The 20,537-nt window shown below is 34.3% G+C and overlaps 2 protein-coding genes across 2 annotated transcripts; one reads left to right on the top strand and one right to left on the bottom strand.

Moving 5' to 3' along the window:
• Positions 1-627: 627 nt before the first annotated feature.
• On the bottom strand, positions 628-2,168 carry Smim10l1 (small integral membrane protein 10 like 1). The gene has a single exon (XM_013153156.3). It carries the CDS (start codon positions 2,003-2,005, stop codon positions 1,799-1,801), a length of 207 nt encoding a protein of 68 aa, XP_013008610.1. The 5' UTR covers positions 2,006-2,168; the 3' UTR covers positions 628-1,798.
• A 144-nt stretch (positions 2,169-2,312) lies between these two features.
• LOC134473576 (taste receptor type 2 member 50-like) lies at positions 2,313-15,471 on the top strand. Its single transcript, XM_063238291.1, has 2 exons — positions 2,313-14,741; positions 14,884-15,471. Exons 1-2 carry the CDS (start codon positions 14,381-14,383, stop codon positions 15,090-15,092), a joined length of 570 nt encoding a protein of 189 aa, XP_063094361.1. The 5' UTR covers positions 2,313-14,380; the 3' UTR covers positions 15,093-15,471.
• The last annotated feature ends 5,066 nt before the right edge of the window (positions 15,472-20,537 follow it).

Consider the following 20,537-nt stretch of genomic DNA (forward strand, 5'->3'; position numbering starts at 1 on the left):
AATACTATTAAGACTAGCATTGAGAAACGGAAACTTTGCCTTTTCTTTTCTACCTAATTTTCTTTCTCCAGAGCCAACCACATCTAACTCCCAGCTATCACTGTAATGTTTTTTTTCTTTTTCCTTAACACTTACATTGGGCACAGAGGTGCACATTTGTTGTCTGAGTACTCTGGGAGGCTTAGGCAGGAGGATATGAAGTTCCAGCCCAGCAGCCAGGGCAATTTAGTGAGATATTGTCTTTTAAAACAAAAAAAAAAAAAGTGTGTATGTAGGTGAGGGAGCAGGTGCGATACAGTTCAATGTAAGTGTCTTGAATTTAATTCCAATATTGCAAAACATACAAACAGAAAAAGCCCAACTCCTTCACCAAAACCAAATATTTTACTGAAGTTTCTTGTGTTACTATTTTTAGGACTAAAGACTAAAGCCAGGGAACCCTGTATGCTAGGCAAATGTGTCCAGCCCTCTAGGATAGATTTTCATGAAATTTCTACCATTATACATACATCTCTCTTCTCTCTCATCTTCTTAAAGTTGCATAATGATTTTTTCTGTTAAATTGTGGCCAAATTTAAGTAACTGAGAGACTTTATATGACTAGTATTACAGTTGAGATACACAGTATAGGATTTGAACTTTTTATTTTTCCTGGTGTTTATTATCACCACAGTTTGATCTTCTTAAATTTGAAAAATCTGCACATTAATTTATTCACAGATTTCAAAAAACAAAAATACTTCCAATATATTCAAATATACCAGGTGCTTTTAACATTTCTTTTTGAGGAATCCCACCTATCTTAAAGCATTTTCTATTGCTTCCATTCTCTTCTCCCCTACCAAATTTTACATTTAATACAATTACATTATTGTTTTAGAAACTTTAAGGCTAATAATATTTTCTTTCTCTTCCACAACCGATTACTGTCTCTCAATTTCACAACTTTTAAGGACACTAAAATCATTTTATTTACCTTCCTCTCCCCTTCCAACATCACTTGTCTGTGTATTTGTACATCAAGGTTAATAACATTTACATTCTAATTTATAGCCATGATTTAGTATCCCATTAAAGATGAAAACCATACACAACATTTACATTATAATTATTTAAATGTTATTCACAGAATATCCAAGTTTTATGTTATGACTAGATTTCTTTTTGTTTGGTCCCAAGGTCCTAAGCAAGCTTTGTTCACAGGGACAGTTAAGCCTTTCATTTTCTCACGCTTCCACCATTTGTTCAAAATCTTGCAGCATTTCAAGTCAAGTATTTGGAATAAGTTTTTCTTGTATAGTTTTGTTTTTACTGTGAATTTCAATTTTTTTTTTTTCTTGTGAAGAAATATATGCTTTCCACCACATACAGTCCATACCATCGGCTTCTTATTCTGTGTCTGGTTTACAATCCAGACCGGTATTTCTGAAGTTCACTGCTTAATTTTAATTTACAATTTAACTTTGTTGTTCATTTAACCTTTATTTTTCCCTGAAAGTTTTGGCCTTCCTTTTTTATAATGCATTCTGCGGTCTTTTTCACTTCTCGAAATCTGTTTGGAGTTCCTTTCAAAGCTATGTAGTTTAACCGTTTTCGTGGGTCTTAGCTGAAGTTCTTTTTTCCCCAGCACTGCATTTCTCCCTTACCTAGCGCCAACAAGACTTCTGCCACTGTCCAGGGCCGTTCGGCTGGGATCGCGCACGCGCGGAAGGTACTCGCGAAAGCTCGCGAGATTGAGGGACTTCCTGGGAGTCCGCCATCGTGGTGGCCTCCACAGCCCCGCAGCTTGCTGACGGCTTTATATGTGTACCTGTAAGCGGATGTTCAGGATCACAGAGCCCGCGACGTAGAAATAGGGGAAGTTGATGCGCAGCTGCCAGGCCAGTTCGAAGAAGGCGAGCAAGGTGCGGGAGAGCCCTTTGCAAAAGACCCCGTACGAAGAGGGGGCCACTGCTGGGCTCGAGGCCCTGAGAGCCAAGGAGGAAGGATCTGCCGCAGGAGCCATGGAGCCGTTGTCACCGTCCGCGCAGCGCCTGGAGTCGAAAGCCACAGCAGCCTCCGCAGACCTCTGTGCCACCGCCAGGTCCAGAGAGGGTAAAGCCGCCGCCGAGCTCACACCTGCGCGTCCCGCAGCCGCGGCTTGCTCCAGTGTGGCGCTTGCTGCTATGGGCGCTCCGCCCCTTCCTGTCAGCTTCTCCGAGTGGTACTCAGAGATTAACCAGTGACAGAACTGCGGCAGGCAGTGTTATGTAACACGGACAGACGACCGCAGCGATGTTTCACTTTAAAATGAAAAAGCTAAGTGAAATTACGTGCTTTTTTTGAGGGCACACAATTTGTGAGGTCTAGATCGGGTTAAAACTCCTGTTTGTGTGCTGTGTGATTGCTGCCTTTTTGATGTATTTAATTTTACTATTAGCCCTTCTTACAAAAACTAGTACAGACACAGTTTAATTTGTTATACACCGTAACTAATGAAAAGGTCACAGTCATAGGCTATGGGTTTTCCTGTGTTCGTATTAGGACTATTTAGCTTCCAAGTGGCAAATCACTAAAGCAAAACAAACAACTCCCTCTTGCATACCTTTTGTTTTTGCAGTGCATGCATACAAAATGTATTCTCAACTGTAAGTAATTCAGATCAAATAAGGAATTTCCGGTTATTTCAGCATGCAGGTACAGATGAGAAAAATACAAGGCTTAAAATACTGCTGACATTTAAAGTACTTCCCTACTCTTAAAACCGTTAAATTAGTGTGACTCTTCCATAATCACATTGCTTTTCTCACGTTTAAATTATACACATTTCATTTACCTTTAGAAAACTGTAGTTATCGGCATCATAATCTACATTCATGAATTATTGCAAGTGCATAGTTTGTGCTTATAATCTTCAGTTACAGTGTAGTTCTGAAAAATCTTTGTTCAAATATCCTGTACTGATTATCAGTAGTAGCTCTATAAATTACAATTACTGTAGTCTAGTGTACTTGTTTCTATATATTCTAATAACAGAACTGATAGAAATAACAGGTCATTTTGAAATCCGTAAATCTTAATTGTGTCTTCCCAGCTACAGTTTCTTTTGACACTTTATGGTATCAGTAGCACTGCAGCAGCTGAAAGAATTGATTACTTAACATCAGTCTTTAAATACTGGTATAGAGACTGAAGAGCAGTGCGAAATGTATGACTGAGAGAATGTATATAGTTCCAGTACACACTTCCAAATTATTCTATCTTAAAACTGAAAGAATTCATAAAGCTATTCAGCATTCAGAGAGAAGTCGCTAAGGTCCTGTGTCTTTCACTTCCTTCTATATGAAACTGTTCTTACTCTGTTTTTCATTTCTCCCTTGTGCCATTCCCCTCTCATCCCTGGACCTGATTAGCATTGAAGAAGAACTTTGCCTTCAGGCATTGGTCAGTTATTTAAAACACTCTATTTTGCTTTCTATCTAATAATTTATTTTAAGTCAAGGTAGCTAGTTTTTCCTAATCATTTTTCTCAGGATAAGGTATAGAATTAATCATATAATTACGATTCTGATGGATCCTTTGGTCTGTCAACATTTTATTTGGGAACAAATCCGGTGTTTTGTGAAGACCTATCACTATAAAATGTGAAAAAATTGAGACTTTAATAAAAACTATAATCTCTCATTTTTCTTCTTGATTAAATAGTATTGAAAATACATTTTTATACCATCTCTGATTCATTTATGTAGAATATTTGCATAGCTAAACAAATACTTTTATTCTAGAAAGAATTTTTTCCTCTGTTCTTTCTTTCCTCTACGTCTTTTAGATAATGGAACATATAATGCAGTTGTCAAATTATTAAAATATATTGTATTCTTGATTACAAAGGCCAGGGATGTTCCATGAGACATCATCTATTTATTGCTCTTTCATTAAAAATTAAAAAAAGTAATATTGACAAGCTTGTAAATAAATCATAAGAGTATGATATATGTGTATATATTCATACATGTATTATGGAAAGTAGTTTGAGAATTCTTCTAAGATAGTAGAGGGGAGGGGAGGAGAAGGGAGAGAACAAGAGAGGAGAAGAGAGGAGGAGAAATTTCTTCTACTCTTTAGCAAGGAGAATGAACTACTAGGCCACAAAGTCAGTTTATTTTGAACTCAGTAGAGTTGAGATTGCAAGGTAAGCAGGTAAACTGAATTACAAAAGATGATGAATCTTTCCAGGTCAAATACACAAATTGTTTCATTGTGGTAGGACTGAGACAGAAGTATCTACCATAAATGTAGATCAGAAAAAAATGGCTTCAACTTTAACCAGTTATTATATTTGTTAATAGTAGGTTATGGATTCAGTATAGGATTTCTGGAAACTGCAGATACAGAGCAATGTATAATTGCCACTTCTTTTCTCTGGGCCTCTAGTAAGGGTTTGTAAGAAGGGCTGGAGACAGAAGATGTAAAACATTCTTTTTCATTACATGGCATGGTAAGCAGAAGAATGACCCTCTAAAGATGTTTATAGTCTAATCCTGGGTCCTTAGATGGTGTGCAAACTTTGTAGATATGATCAAGGATATGCATCTGGATTATTTAAACAGCTCTAATTAATAACCCTTAAATGTAGAGCCTTTGTTTTAGTTAGAAGAAGAGAGAGGAGGGGAGAAAAACCAAAAGCAATAGGTTTTAAGTGGTTTCCAGTAGATGAAAACTGCAAAGAAATTGATTTTTTCCTTTATGGCCTCCAGAAAGCAGTGTAACCTTGGTGACATCTTGAGTTTTAGTAAAGTGATCTGTGTATCAGAATTCTGATGAATAGAACTGTAAAATGTGGTATTAAAGTTACTAAATTTATGGTAATTTGTTATAGCAGCAGTAGAAATCTAAAGAACATGGAAACATGGTCTGCTTAAGTTTGAAGGTGGAACTGAACATTAGAGAAAGCCATCTGCATTTTAGCCCCCATATAAATGAAAGATGATTATTGGCTACAGTGAGGGACAAGCAAGAGATCTGCTTGTGTTCTGAGTCCTTCAATATGCTTAGTCTGTCAGTGCTGACCAAGGAGCACTGTCCACTGTAATTTGGATCCTATTCTGATGCCAAGCAAAAAGCTCTGAAACCAGAAGAAAGAAGAAACTCTACCTCTGGACTTGCAATGACCAGTGTTAGAGGTCTGCTGCTACAGAAGGACAGAAAATTCTGGGTCCCACACTGACACTGGCAGAAACCATTTGCAACTCAGAAAAGGTACAAAACTATCCTTAATGGACTGTTCATAGATACCAGTCAGAAGCCATTTGCTGCTAGAAGGGGGCCAGTTAACCTCATGATAGTTAGACCTTCCAGGGTTAAGAGACATTGATTGATACAAGGGAGGCCAGGAAGGGAGCCTGTCTTGGATTGCTTTACTGACACTAGGTAAAGGTCATGTGTTGCCACTGGGGTGGGAGGAGGAACAACACTTTCAAGCAGGATACTACACAGAGCAAGAGTGTTTCATTATTGTGGGAGTGATGGGAACACTAGGAAAGCCCACTTTTGAGGGAAAAATACCTAGCAGGTGATAATGGCAATTGCTAGGGGTGAGGAAAAACACGTGATTGTTCCACTGTGAAACTGCACTGAGAAATAGGAATGTGGCAGGACATCCTTTTCTGTGATGCATGGATGGACAGATGAAGCAGGCATGAATACCAGAATCTCCTTTGTACTTTAGTCCTCACAATGAATGCAAAGCTGTGGCAAATTCTATTGTTGGGATACTTTGAATCCAAATGCATATAACATATGGACTGGCTAAAGTTTCACATATGAGTTGCCTACAGAGTTGGAAACATGTCTTTTTTTGCATGATAATATTTACTTTACTTCATAATTTATTATACATATCTAAACAAATATGCCAACAACCAGCATTGTTAATAGAAAACAAGAGGCTAAGATGTTGAAATTATGAGTCTTTAATCATAACTAAGCAGGGCAAGATAGTGAATGCCTGCAGTTCTAGCATTTGGGGAGGCTGAGGAAGTAGGATCTCAATTTACAGCCCACTCTGAGCAATTTAGGGACTCTATTTCAAAATAAAAGCTAAAAAGGGATGGGATTGTAGCATTGCGTTTTAACCTTTTGTGTGTGTATGTATGTATACATGTGCACATGCACTCATGATTATTACTAAAAATGTGGGCAACTGAAAAATTTTGGAGACATAGTAATTATATGAAGAATTCAGATGAAAACACTGGACAAGAAAATCTTGAAGATGAATGATTCATTTGCTAGCTTATTAATTGGGCACAGTAGAGACTAAAAATTAGTGATCAGTGAAGGTAAATTAATAGAAAAATGCCTGAGCTGAAAATAAAAATGAAACAAAAGGGAGAGTTGATGAGAGCAAATTGAAAACATTGACAATACTAATTGCTTTCATGCATTACTGATGGTGATAAAAATGGCATAGTCGCTTTGAAAAACAGGTTTTTTTTTTGCCGGGGATTGAACTCATGACCTCTCCTTTGCCAAGCAGGCACTTACCCTGCTGAGCTAAACCCCCAGCCAACTTTATTGTTTTAAAAATAAATATAGTGCTAGGTCTAGCAGTAAAATTTGGAAACTTGGGGTATTAGCATCTAAAAACTATTTAATATATGCATTCTATCTAGATGCTTAGTTTGAATTTGCTTCTTTGCACTTTGTGATGATTTTTTGGTACCTTTTAATCACTGCCTTTTTTGCTTAAGCCACCAGAATAACTTCTTTTAATAATTTCTAATGAGTTTATATTAGTACTTCTAATTGAAATTTCAGTATCTATTTTTTTTTCTCATGCTGAAAACTTTGCTCTCTAACAATACATTTGCATATATTTGTGTGTATCTCAGTGTGTAAAATTTTCAAGTTAACAATACTTGGTTTACTTTCTAGCCATATAATTGTCAACAGTTTTAAAATTTCTATTAGGGTATATCCTAATGGAGATAAAAGTCAAATTATATCTTAAGATCATTTGAAACAATTTCTGTTTTTAGTTAAACCATCAATCAAATTGTTTCATCTTTTGTTTGAAATTTTATGATTGTTTAATGAATTTTCATGGCACTGAAATAAAAACTTCAAAATAATGTTTCCAGAGAAGCCTCATTTCTTCTCCTTTCATTGGTTTCCTTTCCTATTGAACATTCCTATAGAACATTTACCTTTTCTTAGATAATATATAGCACTGTATAAGTGTTATTCTGTATTTTGCTTTTTATAAGTATAACCAGGAATGACTCCATCAGACTACATAGCAGTCATTGGCATTCCTTTTTATAACTGAATAGTACTTTACTCATCTCGTCTTTGCAGTTATACATTAATTCGGGATATAGGTGACTTAGCAAAGTTCAGCACATTTCATAGCTGCCCAGGGGTTAAGGGGGGACGTAGACTGGTTTTTTTTGAATAGTAAATTATTTTTCACTTTAGAAGGGTAAGGGATAATTATAAATTTTAATAGCATCATGTCCAGTAATTTTTTCTCTGGAAATAGTTAGAATTTTATCTTTTGGGATGACATAGAATTTTAACACATCGATCGATCGATATATTCTGTTGGCTAGAGCCCAGTCACTTGATCACACATAACTGCAAAAAATTTTAGGCGATTCAGTGGCATGTGTGCTCAGGAAGAAGAGAAGAGTAAGAATTTTGTTGAACTGCATACTGTTTCCTACATTTTTATGTCTGTTCTTCACCACATCTACCTTTCAACCCACACATAGGACGTAACCTATACTTCCCTGTGAACACAACCCACAGTCCTATTAGGGAGTCCCTATTTCAAATTAAAAACTTCAGCTTCTAGTGCAGAGTTTCTGGGTGACAGCCACTTCTTAGCATTTTTGCATGTGGTTCCTCATGATCTGGAGATAAACTTAGAATTAATACCATCCTTCATTCCCCATCTCCAAGTATAAAATGGCTAATTGGGGTCAGGGTAGCTAGAACACTCCCATTCCTTTACAAGAGAATGGAAGGAAAACAGTGGTCTGTGAGTAAAACCTAAGTGGCCTCTATGGAACTGCTTGCACAGACTTAAACGTAGAAATTCTTGGTTTATCCTTGTGTCTGATCTCAGGGAGGAGCTCTCTTACCCAGCATTCTCCGTGGCTTTGTGCTCCACCCTTTTCCTATGCTACAATGTCTTCCTTGACTATTGCTGAATTGAATTATGGATGAGATATACTCCTGGAGAAGTTACATATTTCAGGACATTCCAAGGAATACAAATTTGGGATCTAGAAAGCTATTTTAATATTACAGATTTTATTAAGTCACATGCAGCATTTACTAGCAAATACAATATCCTCAAAATTTTTGAAAACTTTAAAAAATCTATTTGCTTCCAATTAGTTCCATGTTTTTCATATAAACATTTCCACAAAGATTTTCCTCATACCAAAGTTTCATATCCCAATACGCAAATAAGTATTTTTGCTTAGCATACTGCACATCTCTTCTACTTCAGTGGCAGCTATTGTGAAGGCATATGATAGGGCACAGTCTGTTTAACTGAAAAATCTTAATGAACCTTTGTTGCTGTTGGGTTTTGTGCTAATCTCAATTGCTTACGAGAACCCAGTGTTTAAATATGGCATGGTTTCATTAATAGGAGAAACTCAAACTATAATTTGAAGAGAGATAGCAGAAGCAGAGAGATAATTGGAGATGGAAAGGGAATGAGAAGTAGGGAGAGGGAGAGTATGGTGGGCAGAGTGGGATGAAGTGAAGGAGTAAACATGATCAAGATTCAATATTTATATGACTAGATCTCCAAGATAAATGTAATTATTATGTATTGCAAACATATGCTAATAAAACTTTTTAAAAATTCATTATGTTGATGGCCTAAGTAGAGTGTAACAAATTAGTGTTTATCTTAGCAATTAGGGCAGTAAGGAGGGAGGAGAGGGAAGGAATTCCTAATAGAAAGGAATGTATGGCAGCATGGCTGGTTAGCTGGAAAGTTCCAGTTTTTGACAAGATGTGATAACATGGTATAATTTGTTTCTTTTATAGTGAATTTAGGTTATATATCTATGTCGTATGTAAACATAAAAATAGTTTCAAAAGCAGAAAAAGTTAGTGGAATATAAAATTAAAGCATAATGACATTTTCATAGATATTGTATTTTGATTGTTACTGAATAAAGAGGAAAAGGGAATTATGTTAGCAGGAAATACAACTTAAAAGTTTTAAGAAGCCTTTATAAAAAAGATATTTGAAAAAAGGAAGAGAGAAACAAGAACCATAAATGCACACTTTTAGTGCTAATCTTGGTGCAACCTTCAATCATTAAATATCTAGATTTTCCTAGACACTTAAAAAATTCGACTTAATTATTTGTAATATAACTTTCATTAAGTCAGAAAATGAATTTCCAATGAATTTTAGTATAGCTATCACACACTGTGGACAATAACTATACTCATACTGTTAACTCTGAAGATCATAATCACAAGCATATTCTAAAATTATGTGTATGTGTGTATGTGACTATGCATATGTACACTTGTGACTTGGGCAAATATTTTGTTAGCATAGTTTTTTTTCCTTGTTCCTTGTTGGAGAACAAACCACAGAGAGTAAAGTATTTTTTGAACTATAATATAAATTTAGTATAATAGTTGTATATATTTGTATATATGCAGTCCTAATTTTATTACACCAAAAAACCCCCAGAATGTAATAGTTGGGCATTTAGGTAAACAGCTGAGGGGATTTTACTTGCTCTATGATGATATTAAAATATGAACTAAAGATTTTTCCTTTTAAGTTTTTAAAAAATTGAAATTCATTTTAACTATTCATAAAAATATAAAAACTGTACATTAATGGGATGCTACCATGTGACATTTGAATATATATGTACAATGTGTAATGTTTAAATCAGTTTACATATATTTATCTCCTGAAGTTTTTTGTTATTTATTTATTTATTTGTTTATTTATTTTCTTTTTGTTTTTTCAAGACAGAGTCTCCTTATGTAGTTCAGTCTGGCCTCAAACTCAGGGCAATCCTTCTGTCCTAGTCTCCTGAGGGCTAGGATTACAGGAGTGCTATCATGCCCAGCTCTCCTAAAGTATTTATCATTTATTTATGATGAAAACATTCAAACTAACTTTTTGAATAAAGACAATATACTGTATTTTCTATCAATAATATGCAAATATCCATATTAAAAAACTCACAGGCAAATTAAAGTTCCAGAGCTTTGTTTTTGGTGTTATTTTTGTCATAATTATTAGAATGTATGTAGCAAAGAAAAAATGGTAAATAAATTCATTGAAAGTATGTTGGTTTTAGGTTAGTCTTGATGAAGCAGGTGAAGGAAGATATTCTTAAAAGTCATGGAGAAGGAAATTAATGTTCTTCCATCACAGTGAACTGTGGCATTCAGTAAACTGCACTCTGATCATATCTATCATTTAAGTTTCTCTCCTTTAGCTGCCATCATTGTCATCATCATGTACCTCACTTAATGCTTTATTTTGGAATGATCTCATACCTAATTTGGACCGTGTCTAAGTAATTTTCTAAAGACTGTTACTGTGGATAATAAGGCACACTGGCCAACAACAAGGTCAAGTCAACCTTATACTTTAAGACTTAGAAATTCATCATACTTTAAATTTAAGATACATTGTTTGAACAAATGATCTTAAAATCATCAAAGGATAACTACATGAAGATTTAGTTTTTAGTGCACATAAAATTCTTTTCATAAAAAAAAGATAAAATAAATGGAGTATTTCATAAATAAGCTCTTATTTCTAAAGAGAGGATTTTAGGAATCAATGGACAAATAAAAGTAAGCTGTACATCTTCTATATCAGAATTGAGTAACACGTTCTTAGGCAAAAAGTCTCATAAGAATATATGGAGACTAGGGCTTGGGACATAGCTCAACAGTACAGTACCTGTCTGGCAAGCACAAGGTCATGAGTTTGATACTTGGTACCCTCTCCAAATATATATATATATTTGGAATATTATATATATATATATATATATATATATATTGAAATATATATATATATATATGATTATTAAGGATTTACTTAAAAATTAAGCAATGTTAACAGCTTAATAAACCACAGAGTCACTGTGTTTTTACTTATTGGAATGCTATTTTGAGATCAAATTCTTTGTGTTAAATTTTCTCCAGTAAAAGCCTTGGTGAGGATTCAGCAACAGGTAAATTGTTACCAAAAATAGCCACTCACATCAAATCCTTTTTCAGTTTTTAAAACCAATGTGTAATTGGTCTATTTGTGGTAATGGATTATTAAGGTCTCCCATTATAATCATATTACTGTTTATCTTATATTTTTGTCTCAGTGTTTGTTTTATGAAGATAAGTGCACTGTGCTTTAATGCATGTATGTTTATAACTGTTATCCCTTTATGTTGAATAGTTAGTTCCGTTAAGCGCTATGTAATGTCCTTTCTTGCTTCATTTGATCAGCTTTGACTTGAAATACTCTGACTGAAAATAAGATAGATATTCTTGCTTGTTTTCAGATTCCTGTTTTATGGGATATTGTTTTCCATCCTTTGATTTTTAGCCTATGAATTTTTATTTTATGTTAAATATGATTCTCGAATTCAATGTACTTTTAGATTCTGTTTTTGATGCCTCCTGCTGATCTGTGTATTTTGTTCGATGACTTGTTTTTCTGCAATCTTGAAATCAGGAGAAACTTTTAAATTTTACAGTCCATGTTATTAAGTTTTAAAGTCATGTGCCATGGTTTTATGTATCTAAGAGGTCTGTTTTTAAAAACAACATTTCTTCTAAATGTTTTATTGTGTTAGTTTTTACATTTAGGTTAAAGATCAATTGTGAGTTAATTTTTGGGCATGAGGTTTGAAGGAATAGCTTAAGTTCATTATTGCTAGATTTATTAGCATTGTTTGTTTACAAAAGTAATAATGTATCATTGGGTTTCTGTGACATCTTCTAAAATCATATTAGCCATGAACATAATTGTTAATTCCTGAATCCTCGGTTGTGTTTTTTTCCTTTTTCAATCTAAATGTGATGATCAAACTATGTTAAATATTACAGCACTGTAAAAAGCTTTGAAATCACAAACTGTAATCATCCAATTTTGTTATGATTTAAAAATGTTTGACACTTTAAAAATTTGCATTTACATGCATACTCTTAAGAATAATTTTTAACTTTCTGCAATAAAAGAAATCTTGTTTGAATTTCATAGTGGTTTCATGAATATGTAAATTGGATTTTCATATAGAAAGACTCCCTTAAACTGGATTTCAGTGTAGCTAGTCTTCCTTGCTTGCACAGGTCTCTGGTAAATTTAAAATATAATGTCAGCCACTTATTTTCTATTCTAGTTGTTGCAAGAGTACTTCATATGTTATGTGTATTTGGAAGTCTTCACATGGAATTATTTTATTTCTTCCTAGTTCTGGAGATTGAACGCAGGGCTTTGCACATGGTAAGCAAGCATTCTGTCACTGAATTACATCTCCACACCCTCATAAGTAAATTTTAAGTTTAGATTACTCTGGATCAAGTGACTATTTAACCATCTCTGGCTCCTACCCTAAATCAGACAGAACAAACTGGAAGTACTTCATACAATTAGCTTATGGAATCCTCTTAAGATGAAGACAAAAACAATATTATTTCTCTCTGTGTTTTACAATGATTGTCTTGAAGCTGAGAGAAGTTTTAAAGCAGAATCTAAGATCAGAGTTGTATAAGCAGAGAATCTGATTTTCTGTGGCCCTGTGACTCCAAATCCTCCCATAAAAACTGTTAACTATAAATACTCAGAAGGAATAAAATATGTAACTGGGCTAATTTAACACTTACAAGTCTTAAAATTTAAGTCATCAAAATGAATTAACAACAGAAAGATAAAACTGAATGTATGGGAAAGTCTTTATTCTACAATGAAGAACATATGTTAAATAAGAACTATTAAGAAAATTACTGATTATTTCAAATAATCTTTCAATATTAACAACACAGGAGAATAACTTTACTAAAGGCCTACGCATGACAGATATGTTTGCAAAATATTAATGTGCAATGTCTGAAGGGGAAAAGGCATTATTTAAACTTATACAACCCCCTGAAACACATTATAGGACAATAATTGCTTCTATCCATAAGAGATATGTGCATGCATGTTTGTGTGTGTACTTGTGTGCATATACAGGCATGCTTTCTAGATTCTAAAGAAATCATAATAAGATAATACATAGACATTAGTTATCAATTACCAGATTTTAAAGGTAATGTAATGGTTGACACATTGTGTCAATTTGAGAAGTCTAGAAGTTTAGCTAAGTAACTGAGCAGTTTTACATCCTAGGTTATAGATGACAAATCCTTACCTCTCTAGGGTATTGTTCATAGTGTCTACTTGAGAAGTTTATAAGTTTTAACTAAGTCACTCATCAGGAGGACAGGGTCATTATTTTATAAATACTACCATGAACCGGTGCAAGTGAAGCGCATGGAGATGGTAGGTCTAGCAATGATGGGTAGGTTGCATATAATATAAAGGAGGAAAAGAGGCTTGTTCTCTCCCTTCTTTTGCTTTTGATGCTTTTGCTATCTTTTGGCATCTTGAACTGTTGCTCCTCAGCCATGCCACTTTGCCTTGGACCAGCTGTTAGAGACTGAAACCTCCACAAACTGTGAGCTAAATAAAACTTTCTTTCCTTAAGTTTGGGCATTGGATATTTTGTTTCAGCAACATTAGAAAGATAATTAAGACAATCGATCTTCTTGGCTTCACAAGAAATATTTAGCTGTGTTTGCAAAATTTGGGCTTTTTTTCTACATAAATCTGAAATTCAAAATGAATCGGTAGTGTTGATCATTCTAAATCAAACTAAACTTCATGAAATGATTTAGATATTCACTATTGGTTCCTGTTTTGAGATCTAAAATTTTACTTTAAAGAAATTAAAGCAGACTTACACAAATTACAGGGAGGTAAAACAAGGAAAAACTACGTAATACTGAAATAGAATATCTATTTGCATTCTAGCAAATTAGAATGCAACTTTCACTAACATTAGTTATGCTATATGCTGATATATGGCAGAGTATATGAGTAAGAGCTAATTTTGGCTCTTTGTGAAAAAAAAAAAAAAAACCAAAACTCTGTTTTCTATAAAGGCAGGGTTGAATTAATCCATGAGCATACTCTGCTGCTTTCCAACAAAACTGCCCATCCAGAAGTTGACGGCAAATAGAATTCAAAGTCAATGTATTAGAGGAATCAAGACCAGTAACAGTCCTGTATTTTCTGCTTTTCACATATGTTAAGTTTCTGTGGAGCATTTTGATCTTAGTCATGGTAGAATTTGCTGTTGCAAATTTTGCCAATGTTTTCATAGTACTGGTGAACTATATTGACTGGGTCAGAAAAGGAAAAATCTCCTTATGTGATGAAATTCTCACTGCTCTAGCTGTATCCAGGATTGGTTTGCTTTGGGTAAAAGTAATAAATATGTTTATAACTGTGCTTAATCCAATTTTACAATGTAATCTTTTTTTTTTCTTTTTTTTGGTATCTGCGTGGTTAATAACCAATCATTTCAGTATCTGGCTCGCTTCTGGCCTGAGCATATTTTATTTGCTCAAAATAGCCAGTTCCTCCAATCATGTTTTTCTTCACTTCAAGAGAAGAGTTAAGAGTGTCATTTTTTGGGTATGTTAGGGGCTTTTGTGTTACTGCTTCTTCAGATTGCCATAGTAACCAAATATGCAGCAATGGCAGTGGAAGGATGTGAAGAAAATGTTACTTGGGAGTCTGAACTCAGAAAAATTGTATATAATGTTCAAAAATAACTATTTCTTCTGATGATATTTGCACCGTTTTTACATCCATGATCTGTTTTCTGTTGTTAATCTACTCCCTTTGCAAACATCTCGGGAAGATGCAGGTCTATGGAAAAGGATTGTATGACCCCAGCACCACAACGCATGTGAAGGCTTTGCAAACCGTGATCTCCTTTCTCTTATTATTTGCCTTATGCTTTTTGTCTGTAATCGTATCCATTTGATTTTCTACTAGTTTCCATAATGAAGTCTTCTTTTTTTCTCAGGTTATTGGGATCTTATATGCTTCATGCCATTCGTGTGTCCTGATTTGAGGAAACAGAAAGCTGAAACAGGCATTTTTGTCAGTTCTTTGGCAGGCAAGGTGCTGGCTGAAAAAATATTCATATCTATAGCAATAACGGGGAAGGGTGTGACTTCCAGCAGAAACTGAAGTCTGGTATTTTGTACTTCATAATGTATAATTTTTGCATAGTATATTTGAGTGCTTTCTATAGACATTCCTAGAAAATATTTTAGCTAAACTTGTTAAATAAAAGTACATGTTTGTGTGTTAGTGTGCACATACAGAAAATATAAGAAAAATTGTGAAAATATATATAATTTTTTTGTACAAACTGCCTAATTATACAAAAAGTATATATACTTGAGGTACAATTTATTTCTTCACAAATTCTTCATGTTTAATTAAAAAGAAATGCAATTTTTATTATAAAATATCCACATATTCAATAACAGATTTATTTCTATCATACATAGTATAGAATATTAGATTTTGAATAAGTACATGAAAAGCTTAGATGATTACTATATCTGTAACAAGGATGAAAAAGAGAGATCCATGTTCATGACTTGATTTTAATGCATATGCAGTTACAAAATTCATCTTTCAGTCATCTCACAGTTTTTTTTCTTTCTTTTTCCTTTTTTTTTTTTTTTCTTTTTAAACTGAACTTTTGTCTACCTATACTTTAAGCTGGCCTTGAACTCATAATCTTCTTCCTTCTTTCTCACACTGGAGGGATTGCAGGCATGCCCAGCCATCTTTGGCTAGTTTCCTATTCTTGAAATAAGGACTACATTTTTTGTAGTAGAAATATGAACTTACATATTTCTTTTTTTCCCTAAGCCACTTTTGGGCCTCTGAATCAATAATCATTTTCTTCATTTACCACTCAAAATTTCTTTTAAATTTAACACATAAGTCTAATTTTTTCAGTACTATATATATGCTCACTATAAAAATATTATAGAGATTGTTATGCATAATTTCATGAAAATGCTTCAGCCATTAAAGTGATAAACCTGAAATGTGCTTCATAGTTACAGGGAATTGTTTAAGATCTAGTTAAATATAATCTGGTATAAAATGTGGACATGAAAGTATTGATACAATCATTAATGGTAGGGGAAAGGAAATGTATCACCTTGTACAATAGTTGAATTTTACATGACTAAATTTGCACTTATAGTCATGGAAAGGTTAGCATTATCATCTAAGATAACATGTAACATCTTGATAACTAATTTATTTATTTGTATGTTTGTCATACATCTTCCCTGGAATAGTATGAACTCCACTGAAGCTGAAATAACAAGTGTCTTGTTTACCTTTATTTTTAGCACCTATATTGGTGATAGAATAGTTGTTAAAAGTGGTATTGAATAAATAAATACACAAATAAATTAACTATATGAGGACTGGTAAAGCCACAAAAATAAAACCTTTCTCAAAAATCTTTCATGAATTTCTTGGGTCTGGTTTCATATGAGTTACAGGCTTATCCACACAGGATCATTTCTTTTTTGTCTTTTTCGTTTTTATTGGTACCAGGGATTGAACTCACGACTGCCTGCTTGCAAGGCAGGCGCTTATGCCGCTGAGCTAAACCCCCAGCCCCTACAGGATCATTTCTTAAAGCAAATGACTGGCTAGAATTATTACATAATGACTAGAATTATTACATAATTCTAGTGAAAATATCACTAAAATTCCACAATTCTAGGTAAAATATCACTAAAATATAGCCTCAATGCAGCTGTATCATAAAGTGATGTGAAACATCAAAATTAGATGGCATTTGTGACAATAGGGTTTTAAAAATATATAAAATTTTAAAAATTGTATATACAGTCTGCATTGTAAGTGATGTTAAAGTTGCTCCTTTAAAATACAAATGGCATTTAAAAATGTAATTAGTACCTGTTGTTCTCTCTTTTTGCTTTATTTTATGTTTTGTTTCAGTGCAGAGAAATAAATTTAGGGCTTTGGGTATGTGAATTAAACACTCTACAACTGTGCTGACACCCAGCCTAATAATTTCTTTCTAAAGTGTTATTTTGTTATTTTTAGTAAACTTTCTAAGTACATTTCTAATTAGTATATTGTAGACTAAAATAAAAAATGAAACAAAAATTGTAAAATCCAATGAGTATTTTAGCTAAGGGCTTTTGAAAGTAGACAGTGTCAGGGATTAAAGTGATAATATTGGTTAGGTCATTGCTGAGACAAAAATATCAGATACTCAAAATTAAGGAAAGAAAAGTTTATTTAGCTTGCAGTTTGTGGAGGTTTCAGTCTCTAATCAGCTGGTTCAAAAGCAGGGAGGATTGGCACAGGGGCAACTTCAAGGCAGCAGAAGACAGCAAAAGCAGCAAGAGCAAAAGCGGGGAGAACAAGCCTCTATTTCTCCTTTATATTATAAGCAGATTATCCTCTCCCAGGGTGAGTGCTCTAACACTATCTCTCCATCCTCCTCTTGCACAGGATGAGGATGTTTACCAAATGAGGGCACTGGCTTCCTGCTTGAGTTAAGCTACTGAACTTCTCAAGCAACATCTTGAAGTAGACTCAATGTATCAACCATTAAAAGAAGTAAGGTCCAGGGAAGAAATTAGGTAAAGATAGAAATTGAGCCAAAAGATGATGGGAAACAATGTGATGTGATGTGTGATTTTGCTGGTGCACACTTCATGATGAGCTGAGAAACAGCAAGATGATCAGCACATGTGTGTACTTATTCCTTAGTAATTTTCCAGAAGGACCTGAGAGGAAACTAGATCTAGTATCAGTCCATGAGAGATACAGAGGAGTGGCAGTTTATCTTTTTAACTCCTCTGTGTCTTTTATTTTCTGTTGATCTGAGTTTATACCACTATGTCCTACATCTAAAGATGCATATATATTTGTATCTAGTCTTCCCAGTATGCAACTTTGATGCATTCATATTTATAAATGTATGATTTGTATAGTTTTAGGGAACTCTGTACTTAGAAAGTACTTATACTTGTTTTAATGCTTTGCACTAGGTGTTTTGTTTCTTAGGGACAGAGTACTCCACTGTTGAAGAAGGAAAATTCTTGCATTAATTCATTTGGTATTTGGTTACTCCTTTTCCTTCGAGTCAAATCTGAGAAATGTATGTCACTGAACATTAAAAAGACCGCTAGCAGGTTTGAATCTAGTGAGTCATCTCAGGGTGGTCAAAGCGGTATGGAGAAAGTATACACCAATTATGGAGCCCTTTCTCACTCTGGGTCCAGTTGAAGCCAGTAGCCTTTAAGGAAATTTCAGAAATGTGTCAGTGTGATATCTGGGAATGTGATATATGTTGACCCCCAAGTAGAAAGATTCCCAACATGCATGGTGGCACTATTTTAGTGATAGAACATATAGGCTAGAAAGGCATAATTTTTTTTTCTTTTTTATTGGTACCGGGGATCGAACTCGCAACTGCCTGTTTGCAAGGCAGGCGGTTATGCCGCTTAGCTAAATCCCCAGCCCCCCAGTATACTTTTTACTTTAAAAGAATGTTTGTATATGTGGATAAGAACCGTGGACTCCTATTATTGATGCAAAATGCCTTAGAATTTTCTCATTTCAAGTTTTATGTTTTTCCAATATTATATTTTATAACTTTTTGGGAACCCATAATTTCCTGCTTATAGGTACCAATTATTATCCTATATTGAATGACTTCAGTGCTTAGAAAATTTACTGAAACTGAGAGCAGAAGGGATATGTTCATGATAATAAAGGTGACTACAGTTCTTAACACAAAATTTAGATTGTTTGGTTTTGTCTAATGATAGTGATATATGAAAATCATTTACAAATCAAAAAACCAAATGCAAATTGAGTAAAAATACTCTGTCTTGGAGAACAGTTTCTAGGGTAATGGAAATCTATGTAGTCTATATTCATTCTGTAGTCTGTCTGGCTATGATAGCACCCAGACACATTAACTTAGTGCTGATATGAGAAGGAAGATTACTCTGTGTCATTTGTGTGGCTGTACAATTAGTTTCATTCCTTGGAGAATGGAGTTGATACATGTTATTCATTGTCTGAAAGGCAGTGATAATTTCAGAAGTTTCCCCTTGGTCCTACTTATAATAATGTCCTACATGTCAGGCAGCAATGAGAATTTTCTTGGTTGCCAATCTGTGCATTTCATGCATACATTCAGGAATAATTAAGTAATAATAAACTCATTAACTCTACCTAGGGAGCATTTGAGATTTAGAACCTCCTAATCCATGCTGTGGGTCATCAGGTCTCTGGGTTCCCAGATATTAGAGTCACATCAGAGTGTATCCTTAAAGTCTTAGGCAATGTGAATACCTGCCTTCTTGTTTGGGCATCTTCATCTGAAAAACAAGCCTTTGGGAAATAGCACATGAACACATCATGATATTCCTGAGAGTCCTTTTGGGTCTTTTATTAGGAGGCTTAGATTTTCCTCAATCACTGGGTTTCTCTCTCTCTCTCTCTCTCTCTCTCTCTCTCTCTCTCTCTCTCCTCTCTTCTATCTCTTTTTAAAATTCTCTTTCTTTTTATTAACTAATTTTAATAACTAGCATTTCGTAGTCAGTTTGTGAAACTTGTCATGAAGGAAAATGTTGATGTGAAATAAATTAATGTTTTCCAAATATGAGTAAGTATAAACTTGATACAGAAATATATAAGGATAGTCCATTCTCAAATTTGACTTATTCAAGTACAGAATTACATTGTTTCCAATCACAGTAAAAGACACATTTAGGGACTCAGAGCCAGTTCCTCATGGGTTAACAGAGACCTTGCTGTTACTCCCAAATCTGTCTCTTCTGTAAAAGCCCATGAATTTTCAGTGCCGGCTCCAAAGCTACACATCCCCACATTTGCATTTCTTTTTGTTTTTCCAGAATACATCTTAGTTGAAAGGAGACTAGTTCAAGAGATTACCTCTACAGTGATGATATGCTTTTCTTTAATTCTTAGTATTCTTGCCTTTTTAAAAATTTTGCATCATTATTGTTTCTTTTAAAAATGTGTATTTGTGAGAATTTTCAAGCTACACTGGATTATCTTATTGCTCAGAATTGCTCAGGTGTGTGTGTGTGTGTGTGTGTGTGTGTGTGTGTGTGTGTAAGTGTGTGTATAGGGTCAATTCTTTATAATAAATAACACATTTATGTGTTAATAGAATGTTGCTTAATTTTTTCATTTACTCTGCTGATTGCTGTTTAGTTATTAATGAATGTTTGTGTATCGGGGACCAGGCCTAGGACCACTGATCTGCTCTGGGGTATTGACAATAGAAAAAAAACACAAGGAAGAGATGTATTTTAATTACAAAGGACATCAGGATGTCCAAAGCCCAGTGACAGGATAAGACCAGCAGGCA

This window comes from Cavia porcellus, unplaced genomic scaffold, assembly GCF_034190915.1.
Source record: "Cavia porcellus strain 051 isolate PalLab524CR breed Dunkin Hartley unplaced genomic scaffold, mCavPor4.1 scaffold_27, whole genome shotgun sequence".
Taxonomy (NCBI): Eukaryota; Metazoa; Chordata; class Mammalia; order Rodentia; family Caviidae; genus Cavia; species Cavia porcellus.